General features: G+C 39.0%; 1 protein-coding gene across 1 annotated transcript in view; it reads right to left on the bottom strand.

Annotated features, from left to right (window-relative positions):
- The window catches only part of LOC144373324 (uncharacterized), a 65,657-nt gene that overhangs the window by 33,774 nt on the left and 19,581 nt on the right, over positions 1-12,302 (bottom strand). Inside the window, exons 2-4 of the mRNA XM_078036409.1 lie at positions 10,881-10,967; positions 8,538-8,644; positions 6,799-7,019 (exon numbers count right to left, since the gene is read on the bottom strand). Of these exons, the coding sequence (XP_077892535.1) occupies positions 6,799-7,019; positions 8,538-8,588 (272 nt within the window). The 5' untranslated portion in view covers positions 8,589-8,644; positions 10,881-10,967. The remainder of the gene's footprint in view (positions 1-6,798; positions 7,020-8,537; positions 8,645-10,880; positions 10,968-12,302) is intronic.

The following is a 12,302-nucleotide window of genomic DNA, read 5'->3' on the forward strand; positions in this document are numbered from 1 at the left end:
CAAAAAGCCTCAAAGGTGTTTGCATTCACAATCTCCAAGCACCTGTACCACTACCTCTAGATTCTGCCTATCCAAGGTAACCTCAGCTAGAGTTACCACAAATCCAGACTCAAGGTCACCAAACAGCCTTTTCCTGTGCAAGAGAACATGAAGACTGCAGCCCATACTGGAGGCACAATCCCATGTGATGGGTGTACACCTGCAGCCATATCCATGCACACTGCCAGATGTTGGACTGGCAGTTGCACATGCACAATACCACTTCCAACACCTGTCATGAGCCACTGCTCACCATATTTAGCAGCCTCTGAAGTTACATACACATGTGTCACCAGCTCTGTTTCATGGTGTTATTAACATATGTAAGCACCCAGAGTCCCATTAACCATCCCCACCACCATGTAGCTTTGCCTGAAGAGAGTTGTTCTGTGCCACTGCACACGTTTCTCCTCAGTTCCACTCACAAAAAAATAGTGCATGTTTACAGCCATCCTCAACACCTCCATGTCCCTGCCACCATACTTCAATTCACAGATGAGGTTTCTAGCTTTATGCATCCATGATTAGGCCCCAGATCTATAGATACACAGCAGCCAGGCAAAGCTCTACTTCTGGTCCTTCCCTGAAGCCCTATGTGTCTACAATCAGATCTGATCTTACAGTCCTGTGCTTTAACAAACTAGGTCCCACCTCGTAGGAACTCTTTGCCAGCCCTGGTTTCTGTCCTTGGTCCTGGCTTTTCCTTACTACTTCTCTGCCCACAGGTAGCCTGTCTACATTGCACATGCCTGCAGCTGACACTGCACCAAAGTGTGCACACTGCCTGGCCCATATGTCTTTCACCTTTTCTAGTCTTCTCTGCATGGATATAGAGGCACTATCTATGACCCAGCTAGTCCTCATAGCAACTCTAGATTTCCCATAGCTCTAGCCACCAATGACCATGAAGGTTCTCATGTTACCAACAGTTGTGCCTGTTAAAAGAGAAGCATCGCATCCTTCAACCTCAGATAACAAAGATGTTGCTCCATGCCACTAGACCGGAGCTATACTAGGTCAGCATGTCCTCCCATACTGCTCTGCAGGAAAAAGCTTTCCCATCCTCAAATAAGTCCTTAAGTCTAGAAGAAGTAACGGTTTCTTCAAATGTGCATGCACCTTTTCAAGCTACTAGGGTCAAGAAGAATCAGAGAAACGTGGTAACTCAAGGAACCAAAAATTCTTCATTAAATGAATGGTCCAACAAAATTAGAGACCTTGATATAATGAAAATGGGAGAACAACATAACAGTTGGGTTAAAACAAAATCAGTTCAATGAAGAAAGTTTATACCAGGAGCCAACCCATGACACCCACCCTGATTCAGGCACAGATGACTTCCTATTCCTCTTAGAATAAAGTTCAAAATACTCACCATGGTCCACAGTCCCCATGACCAGGCAATGATCTCCGTAATCCTTTTGTACCCTCCCTTGATCTTGCTCCCTCCCCTCAGGGCCTGTGGCATTATTTCATATCCCTGCACTTAATCCAATGCCTCTGGTAGCACCTTGTCCCACTTTTCCTGCCATCACAGGATAATGAAGCCCTCACTCAGAAGCAATCCAGTCTTGGAACCGTGAACACTGAATGCCTAGTTTGTGTCCTTTACAGAGCCTTCTTTATTGTATTTATTGTACTTAATTTATTTTACCCCTAAATATTAACTGAAATGAAGGAGACCAGATACTATCTTGGACACTGTTCTAACCTACATAACTGACTTGCACTTTATCTTCCAGGACTCAGTCAAATTTGCAAAATGAGTGAATAGATGCATGGAGATACTCATGGTCTCGGCTTCTCTAGGCTTTCAGGTCAGGACCTCCACATATGGCCCACATCAGCCAGTATCCCTCAATCTCCCTTGATAAGCTTTTTCATTGGCAAAAATAATTTTGGCAAGTCATTTTTTTAAAGAGATAAGCACCATACTCAGGTTCTCATACATGCTAAAGCACTCTACCACTAAGCCATATACCCAACACCTGGGTCAATGCTTTTAAACAAAACAAGATTCCTATAAAATGGTCTAGTGTTGGGGGGGTGGTTGAGGTGACAATTGGAGGGAGCCATATATGGAACACAGAGGTTTTGTGGCAGATGAAAGGCCTTGTGAGGACCACACTGCATACTCTTTGCACTGCTGAGGTTTGGGGAAACCTTTCTGTACCATGCCCACCCAAAAAGAAAAACTTGCCAGCCTAGATTCTTCAGAACTAAATGGAAAACATTAATCAGATAGACTGAACAGACATCTATGGACTATTTAATCCAGCAACAATAAATTCATTTGCTTCTCCATGAAACAATGACCATTCTTTGAAATAGTTCATATTGTCAGGCGTGGTGGAGCACACCTGCAATCCCAGCAGCTCAGGAATCTAAGACAGAAGGATTGCAAGTTCAAAGCCAGCCTCAGCAAACAAAAGATGCTAAGCAATTCAGTGAGATCCTGTATCTAAATAAGGCTGGGGATGTGGCTCAATTGTCAAGTGCCTCTGAGTTCAATCCCTTGAACCAAAAAACATCATATTTTTGAGTACAAGGTAAATACAAGAAATAGAGGTAACTTCTTGCACCCTATAAGATCATAAATGAAAGAAATAAGAAGTTAATGACAAGAAACAAACCTTTTAATGCCTGGAGGTTAAAATATACAATTCTGGATTAGGATTGGATAACAGATACAATCAGGGGATAAAAAATTTCAAAAATAAACGGAAACAGGGATACAATACGTCAAAATTCATTGGGTTATTAACACCCATAAATAATTTATGTACCTACATATCAATGGCAAATGAACTGAAAGAGAAATTAGAAAAATATCCCATTCAAAATAGCCTCAGAAAACAATATAATACTTTGGAATATATTTAAGAAAAGGTATGAAATAGTTCTACAATGAAAACTACAGAATACTAAGGAAAGAAATTAAAGACCTTTGAAGATGGACAGATCTCCCAGGCCCTAATTCTACCTATCTTAGGCAGAATTAATATTGTCAAATTAACCATACTAACCAAAGTGCTTTGCAGATTCAATGCAATTCCTATAAAAATACCAGTTAGTTCCTTTGTAGAAATAGAAATCACCCATAAAACTCATTTGGAAATATTAGAGAATCAGAATAGGCAAAGCAGTCATTAGCAAGAAAAGTGATGCAGGAGGCATTACAATCAGTACCAGAACTATGGTAAAGAAGAGAAGACACAGAGAAAAACCCACGTAAGTACAGTTATCTAATATTATAAAACAGCACCAAAAACAAACACTGAAGAAAAGATAGCATTTTCAACAAATGGTGCTGGGAAAACTTGAAATACACATGTAGCAAAATGAAATTAAACCCCTACTTCTCACCCTGCACACAACTCAAAGTGGATCAAGGACTTAGGCATTGGAACATAGAGACCCTGCAACTAACTGAAGAGAAAGTAGAAATGTAAGCTTAGGAACTTACTTTCTTAATAACATCAGTACAGCACAAGAAGTAAAATCAAGAACCAACTTGAATCTAATGTATGAAACATGATATGTCAATAGCTTTGTAATGTTTTGAACAACCAGTAAAAAAAAAAATCAATAAATGGGATGGAATCAAAGAAGCAGCCTTTAAAATTCTTCTCAGCTCAAGAAACAATAATATGAAGAGAAATCCTACTGAACAGGAGAAAATCTTTACCACCTGCACCTCAGTTTCAGCATTAATCTCCAGGATATATGAAGAACTCAAAAACTTTATAGTACTCCTAATAATAATATTAATAATAACAACAACAATAACAACCACCCAATCAATAAATGGACTAAGGATCTAAACAGACACTGCACAGCAGAAAAAAATACCATCAACAAATATATGAAAAAATGTTCATCTTTGTAATTATAAAAATGCAAGTCAAATCTACACTGAGATTTCATCTCACTTCAGTCAGAATGGCAATTATCAGGAATTCAAGCAACAATAAATGTTGGGGGGATGTAGGAAAAAAGGTTCATTCATACCTTGCTGGTGGGAAGGCATATTTTCAATTTATCATTATGGAAAGCAGCATGGAGATTCCTCAGAAAACTTGGAATTGACTCAGTTATCCCACTTCTCAGTTCATACCCAAAGGATTTAAAGTCAGAATACTACAGTGATGCAGCCACATCAATGTTATAGCTAAATTATGAAACCTGTCTAAGTGCCTTTCAACAGATGAATGAACAAAGAAAATGTGGTATACATACACAACCAGATATTACTCAGCCTTAAATAAGAATGAAATTATGGAATTTGGTGATACATGAATAGAGCTGGAGAATATCATGTTTAACAAAATTAACTAATCCCAAAGAACCAAAGGCTGAATGTTTTCACTGAATTTCAGATGCTAATTGACAATAAGGGTTGGGGTTCCTAGGGATGAACAGAGGTACTGTGGATAAGGCAGAGGGGAGTGAAGGAAGGGGGAAAGGAATGGAGGTAGGAAGAATAGCAGAATGGATCTGACATAATTACCCTATGTGCATATATGACTATGAGATCAGTGAGTCTATGTCATGTACAACCAGAAGAATGAGAAGTTATGCTCCATTTATGTATGACGTGTCAAAGAGCATTCCACTGCCATGTACAACTAAATAGAATGAATAAAAAATGTTTTTAGGTGCTCAGGAAAAAAGAAACACATATCAAAAAACTGTAAAAGATTAAAAGGTGTATCAAAGATGAAATCAGAATTAGAAATCACCTGATCCAATCCACCTATTTCATTAATGAAAATCCTTATTACAATACTAACATATCCCCAACCAGAAAAAAATGAGAAAGTCAAATAATTATCAAAATTATACTACATACAGAATTATAGTTCACATGTGAAAAATACTGTGATACATACAAGAAGAATAAAATTTTATAAGATGAAGGCAATCCTCATACTGCAGACATTTTGTAGCTTAAAATTGGCACCCACGCTTCTCAAGGAAAAAAGATAATGGACATAAAGTCAAACTAATGGAGTTCCCTCTACAGCCATCTGTTTCCTTCTCTGGCTTAGTATCCTTCATCCTTACTGCAAGTTATACTATTCCACCACAAGCATGAAAGATCACCCAAAGGATCATGGCAGGCACACATGAGGAACACCAAAATTGGAGGCGAACGAGAAAGGAGGGCTGTGCTATTACTACCATCAATATGATGGACTAACACTAGCTTCCCTGTGTGCCTAATGCTAGGAATTCAAAAAGAAGTGAGATAATATGAAACTTTACTCAGCCATAAAATAAATGAAATTATGTCATCTGCAGGAAAATGGGTGGAGACCATAATATTAAACAAAATAAGTCAAACTTAGAAGATCAAAGATCATATGCATTCTCTCATATGTGCAAGCTAGAATGGAAAAAGAAATAGAAAGGTGTTGGGGATAATCTCAGGAAAATCAAAGGGAGATAATTAAAGAAAAAGACCAAGGGTTGAGAGGTAGGCAGGGAGGGAAGAAGTGCTGGGAAGCAATATTGGCCAAATTATATTGTTAAATTTTGTGCATGTATAAATATATAACACAAATCCTTGTTATGTACAATTATAATGCACAAATTTTAAAAATGTTGAAAAAATAATAATAGCCAGTGTGAGCTGATTGTTTCAGCTTAAAAACCTACAAATATCTATAATCATTTAATAATGCAGGGTCTCTTAGAAGATCCAGACACTATTCTAGCTCCTGTGATATCTTGCTTCTCAATTGCTGGGCCTCCCTGATCCAAGCCAGCTGCCAGCATTGAGGGTTCCTTCTTCCCTTCAAGCACAACAATGGAAGAGGCTTTGCTCCTGGAGCTGTAGGTCTCACCAAGATAGGATCCTCCGTCTTGGCATGCTGTGGTCGTTGGGGGTTGAGGGTACAAAGTGCAACACACTGGCATTTACACCAGGACACCTGGATATTCAGCTTTTCAGTGGCAAGGTAGTTTTTAAGATGGGTGAGCTTAAAACATTGAATGGGACCGACAGCAAAGTTACTGAGTACTCAGCTTGCACAACTTGATGACAAATGTCAGTGGAAAGACACTGTTTATTGGCAAAGGTAAAATAAAATTCAAAGTACCAGAAGAGATATAAAAAGAGCTTTGGGCAAGGTAAGCTTGTTTTAAATTACAGGAGTCACTGGTATACAAAAAATTCACAAGTTTGCAGGAGACTCCTCATTGAGGAAAAAAATGTGCTAAATGTTTTTCAGAACCTGGATTTCATATTTGCTATTTCAATATGCTTAATAACAAAAGGAAGTTTCTCTCTAACCAATGCCCACAATCAGTCATCATAAAATACTTCCTCCTCCATGTAATAACCCTACCTCACCCCCAGGTACAGGCCCTACATCCTTGAGGACACACATCCTTACTGGTGTGTGTCCCCAGGCTTGGCATTCTCTAACCTCTTCAAAGATCAATCAGCCAATGTCCAGACCCAAACTGCTACTCCTCAGCCAGTTGCCCCTGCACTGCCTCCCACTGCTTCCCCTCCCAGGACTCCCAGCCTAATCCCCACAAGAACCCTGTCCTGACAGGGTCCTGCATTCTATCAATTCCCCTTTCTGGAAGCTCCCACTGCCTCCCACTTTCCTACTGCTCACTAATACCTAGACACACATCCCAGGGCTTCCAGACATCCAAAGCACTGTGGTACATGTAGAAGGCAGGTGGTCCTCTCAGTAGCAATATTCAGGAGCACACTTCCCCTTCACGTAGGCCACAACTAACCTCCAATTTGCGTCATTCCCCTGGAGTCGAGCAGAATCCAGATCGGGGGGCTCTCTTCCATCCTTAAGCACTGGTGATGGTGCCTGCCAAGTGGATGTTGAACCAGAGCCCACACTGCCTTTCTGCTCAACTGCAAACCAGTGCCTCCTAGCTTGCAGCAGGGTCTCCAAGTGTCTCCAATCCACTGATTCATGGTCAGCCTCAGATTCTCTCTCCAGCACCTGCAAGATCACACTTGGTTTGAGTGTGAGAACTGATGTTTCTAGGAGTCATTCCCTTAGCATTGGAGCACCATTCTTCCCATTATACTTGGTGTCCCATCCCATCAACACAACCTCTCATACACAGAAATGAAATTTAGAGTGCAACCCTATCAGGAAATACTCTTCACAAGAAACCAGTTCACTGACTTGAGGCTCATAAAACTTCTACTCAGCAAGCAAGCCCTAAAAACTACCAGGCCAAGGATCAGAGGCAACAGTGCTGCTATTTCCATACTCTTCTAATAGCAAACACAGTGTGTTACTAAGCATTCAGACAACAGGGATACATTTATCAAAACTGAGCACAAACAGAATGAGCTAAAATAACCATGTTAATATATTTAACTACCACAAATATGTACAACTCTGGTACATCTAAGTTTCTACTGGTCAAAATATAAACATCATTTACAAAAGAAGGAGAGAGAAAATAAGAACTTCACTCACACTCGACTTTTTTTTTTTTTTAGGTTTACATACAGAAGGAAACTGGAAGCAAGAAAGATAAGGAAAGGCAAGGCAATGTCCTCATCATTATTACAGTACTAACAGATCAAGGCTAAACTAAAACAATTCTAGATTCTTCTACCTAGAAAAGATACACACAAATCTTAATATATAGCTATTTTTTTCACAACATATAATGCTTTTCTGTTCAGAGATATCTTGAAGGATCATACTGCAGTATCCTTTTTCTTTCCTACTTGAGAATGCCATGGTCCCCCTCAGGTTCAAAATACTTTTGAGTACTTAATTGCACATGTGTGAATTCTATTTGGACTAAAAGTCATCTCATCACGCACTTCAAAAAAGGATCTACAGTGGTCTAAATGTCTGTATAGACATTGGGGACCATGTTAATAAACAACATTGGACAGCTACTCTGCTTATTGGAAAAGACCAAATAAAAGTCAAGAAAGAAGTACACAAAATGCTTCTGACAACATTAAGTTGTGCATGGATGTGGAAATCTTTAGCATACAAAACAGTGAACCGCTGCCATTCAGTTGAACTGGGATGAACGATCAGTGAAGAAGAAGATAACCACTCCTGAGACTAATCAGGTGAAGTATAGACCTGCACTAAAAACCTGCAAGTTCTTCTTCAGAGGAAACACAACTACTGTCAGCTCACGTTCTAAACCTTGACTTCAAATGACACCGCTTCAGGACACTTAATTATGTAAGAAATCTCTCCTTTATTCCAGTCCAAGTGTGCTTCCCATACCCTGAAGCCCTCCCAGTTCCCAAGCTTGGCATGCTATCACCTCTGAAAACCTGCTGCCCCCAACAAACACCCAGCCTCCACTTCCTCTGCTCTGCACAGAACCCCTGAACAGGCTTCAATGGTCTCCCCTCCCCCATCTCCTTCTCACCCCAACCTTCCTCAGCAACACTGTGCTGGTCCCCTGGAACTTCTTTTGACAAAGACTGAAACACCTCCCACTCCCCCTGGTCACCCTAGAGCCTTCCCTACCTGCTGCTGGATGCCCTTCCAGAATGGGGTTGGGCTGGCAGGTGATGTCATCCAGGATGATACAGAAGACTCCAGGTACCACAGGCCAGCCTCTTGGGAATGTAAACCTGCTTACATGAAGCAGAAAGTTTTTAATTCTTACTGAATTGAGATTAAATGTCATTTGTATTTACCTTGGCTCCCCATCCAGAATCTGCTAAAAGTTTACCTCCTGTTTTTCCATGAGCTCTTCTTGTCATCTACATCGTTCCTCTTCTATCCATAATAAAGTACATATGAAAAAAGGTTCATTTTCAGAAAAATTCAAAAACTTGTACATTTCTTTAAATTAAAAGTTTTTTTAATCTATATTGTATATTTCATCATATGCTGGCCTGGTCAAGAATTATCCTTCCATATTTAGTACTTTAGAGCTAAGTTTTTAAACAGTGTGATAACAGAAAAGGGTGGGACGGTATTCCATGTACTTATATTTTTGTGAGTGTTTAAACATTTTAATAACAATATATTTAAAAATAAAAATAAGGACTGCTTCTGTGTAACAGTCGCCACCCTTATCCAGGTGCACTGGTGTATACTTGTCACCTCATCTATTCAGTAGGCCGAGACAGAATATCTCAACTTTGAGGCAAGTTTCAACGACTTAATAATGAGAGATTAGAAAAAAAATGTTTTTTAAATTAAAAATATATAAGTTCAGTTGTTTGTTAAAGTGCCTCTGGATTAATTAAAAAATATCAATGAAAAAGGTGGGGAGGGGCTGGGGATGTGGCTCAAGCAGTAGCACGCTCGCCTGGCATGTGTGCGGCCCGGGTTCGATCCTCAGCACCACATACAAACAAAGATGTTGTGTCCACCGAGAACTAAAAAATAAATATTAAAAAATTCTCTCTCTCTCTCTCTCTCTCTCTTTAAAAAAAAAAAAGAAAAAGGTGGGGAGGACATCACCACTGGGAGCTGTCCTAGGTAGTTACTTCAGCTTTCCTCCTGTGTACCCCACAGAGTTGCACCTCTCTTCCACACAGTTTTCTAAATTTTGGAGAGAAGCTGTGGCTAACTGATTAAGATGTGAACTGCTGTATAATGTTTCTTTAGATTTACAAAACCCAGAATATCTGGTGATTCTCAGATAAAATCAGAATGTGTCATGCCTCTTCTTAGTCTTCAGCTATACACCAACACAAAACAAGCAAATTTCTGTGACATTTACCATGCAGAAAGAAATATGTTGATTCAAAAAAAGTATAGGTACTAGCCCCAGAAAGTCAAGCTCTATTGTGATGGTCCATTCAGAAAGAAAGAAAAGGAAACACACCCTCAATGACAAAAGTTCTGCTTAAAGAAACCTCTCCCACTGCCTCACAATCCCATCTTTCTCTCCCTATAAAAATCCTTTGTGTCCCTGAGATTCCCAAGAGGACACTATGAGGTTGACAGCACCCTCCCTCTACCAGTGTGCTGGATCTTCAGTAAACCTGATTTCTTTCCCACTAATTCACATCTCCTGACTACTGGTTTTCCAGTAATGAGGAGCCTGGACCTGGATCTGGTAACACTTGGAGTCTGCCAGTCTTCTCTATCACTGATGATGACTCCAAATTCCTTTTTAAAAACTCCCTTTTACATCATGTCTATAGGTTCATGTTTCAACAAATGATTCTTTTCTATTTTCAAAGAAGCTCTTTTATACAGATAACGGTTTGTGAAGAAACACTGATTATAGAGTGCTTACACCCTGTAGCAACTCTTCAGGGTGCTAGTGATCAAAAGGTACAGCAAGGCATTGCATATACTTCCATAAGTGCTCAACAAGCTCACAAAATGCTCACACACCATTTACAGAGTGTAAAGAATCATGAGCCCACATACCTCTTGATGCACCACCTCTAGGGTGTAGGAAACCATCTTTATCCTCTCCCTGAAGCAACGGATCATTTTACCAACTAATCTGGAACCTCACTTCAAAATGAACTTCCAACATTCTTATTACTCCTAGGAGGGTACTATTTGCCAGCTGTTGGACAAAGGTCAGGTGCCTCCCAGGATACTAGTTTTGTTTTCATCATGTGCTCTGAATGAAGGATGTTGAACAATTCAGATAGTGGTGTTTTAACCATCTCCTAACTTCTTATCTTTTTATATAAAAGGCACTGCATGCCCCACAAACTTTTATTCAACTACCCACTGATTGATCTCTATTAAATTTAGTGATCATTTTGAAAGTTAATCAGTGGAGAAATTCACAGAGAGAGGGGCCCTGTCTAGTTATAAACCTGTTACGCTGAAGCACAATAAAATCATTCCCAGATATAAGGTACAGGAGAGAAGACCCTTTTTACTTACTCTTTCATATGCTTGTGGTCTTACGATTTTCCTTCTCTTATCTGTTCCTGTTTCTTTTTTATGCATTTTCTTCTTTATTTTTTTCTTCTGATGTCAAAATGGAAAAAAAGGGGAATAAAACGGGCAAAACAAATGACAGTTTGTAATAAAACATATATATATATATATATATATATATATATATATATATATATTCAATTGAAATGAGAATACAGGCTTACTTCTGAGTTCTTTGAGTTCTTTCACTGACTGTTCTAACATCCTTCAGCTATATCTGTCAACTTTTGAATGAGGCAATTTGTTTTTTTTATATTACAAGCAGAGCCTCTCTCCCTACCTCACCCACCCCAAACATCTGTATTTAGAAAATCCATGATGAATCCTAAACAATATTTTAAATTGTCAACATCTAATACTGGAAAAGAGGACATAATGCTAAACCATCATACTATCTGTGCCAGTGGGTTTTAATAAGAATGTCTTATTATCTCTATTCAAATAAACTGAATTCATTAGATTTTTGGGCCTGTTACTACAGCTTGGCTCAGGGAAAACACAAATAACAGTGCAGAACTAGGTTTCTATCTGTACTCTATGACTTACTGAAACGGGGATTTGGCTAAAGGGCCTACATTTTATGAACCTACTTTCATGATTTTAAATAGGATTATCACTGCCTTTATCTCTTGAAGGTATTATGACTCTTTAAATGAGCGTGACACACAAGTAATTTATATTTTGCTTTCCATGTATCATTTATTATTGAACTGCTTCAAGAGGGGCATGAGTTGCCCATTTACAAATCTTCTTTAGAGCAAAGAAAACAATCAAGCATGTGAAGAGAACCTACAATGGGAAAAAAAATGTTGCCACCTGCACATCAAGTTCAGCATTCATCTCGAGGATATATAAAGAAATCAGAAAACTTAACACTGTAAAAACAAGCATTCCAATCACCAAATGGGCAAAGGAACTGAACAGGCACATCACAGGCAAAATGCAAATGGCCAACAAATATATAAAATAAAATTTCAACATCACTAAAAATTAGAAAAGTGCAAATTAAAACTACACGGGCATTCTGTCTCTCTCCAATTGGAATGACAATTATCAAGAATACAAGTAATAATAAATGTTGGAGAGGATGTAGGAAAAAAGTTCACTCATACGTTGCTGGGTGGACTGCAAATTGGTGCAACCAATACTTGAAAGCAGTATGGAGATTCCTCAGAAAACTTGTAATAGAGCCACCAATTGACCAAGTTATCCCACTTCTCAGAATAAACCTAAAGGACATAAAATCAGCATAATAGACCCTATCAACCAAAGGCCAAATAATCTTAATGATATGTGAATACTAACAAATAATCAGGGGGGAGAAGGAAGGATACATATTGATTGGATTAGACAGATGGGAATAAA

The sequence above is a fragment of the Ictidomys tridecemlineatus genome, unplaced genomic scaffold (genome assembly GCF_052094955.1).
Source record: "Ictidomys tridecemlineatus isolate mIctTri1 unplaced genomic scaffold, mIctTri1.hap1 Scaffold_354, whole genome shotgun sequence".
Lineage (NCBI taxonomy): Eukaryota > Metazoa > Chordata > Mammalia > Rodentia > Sciuridae > Ictidomys > Ictidomys tridecemlineatus.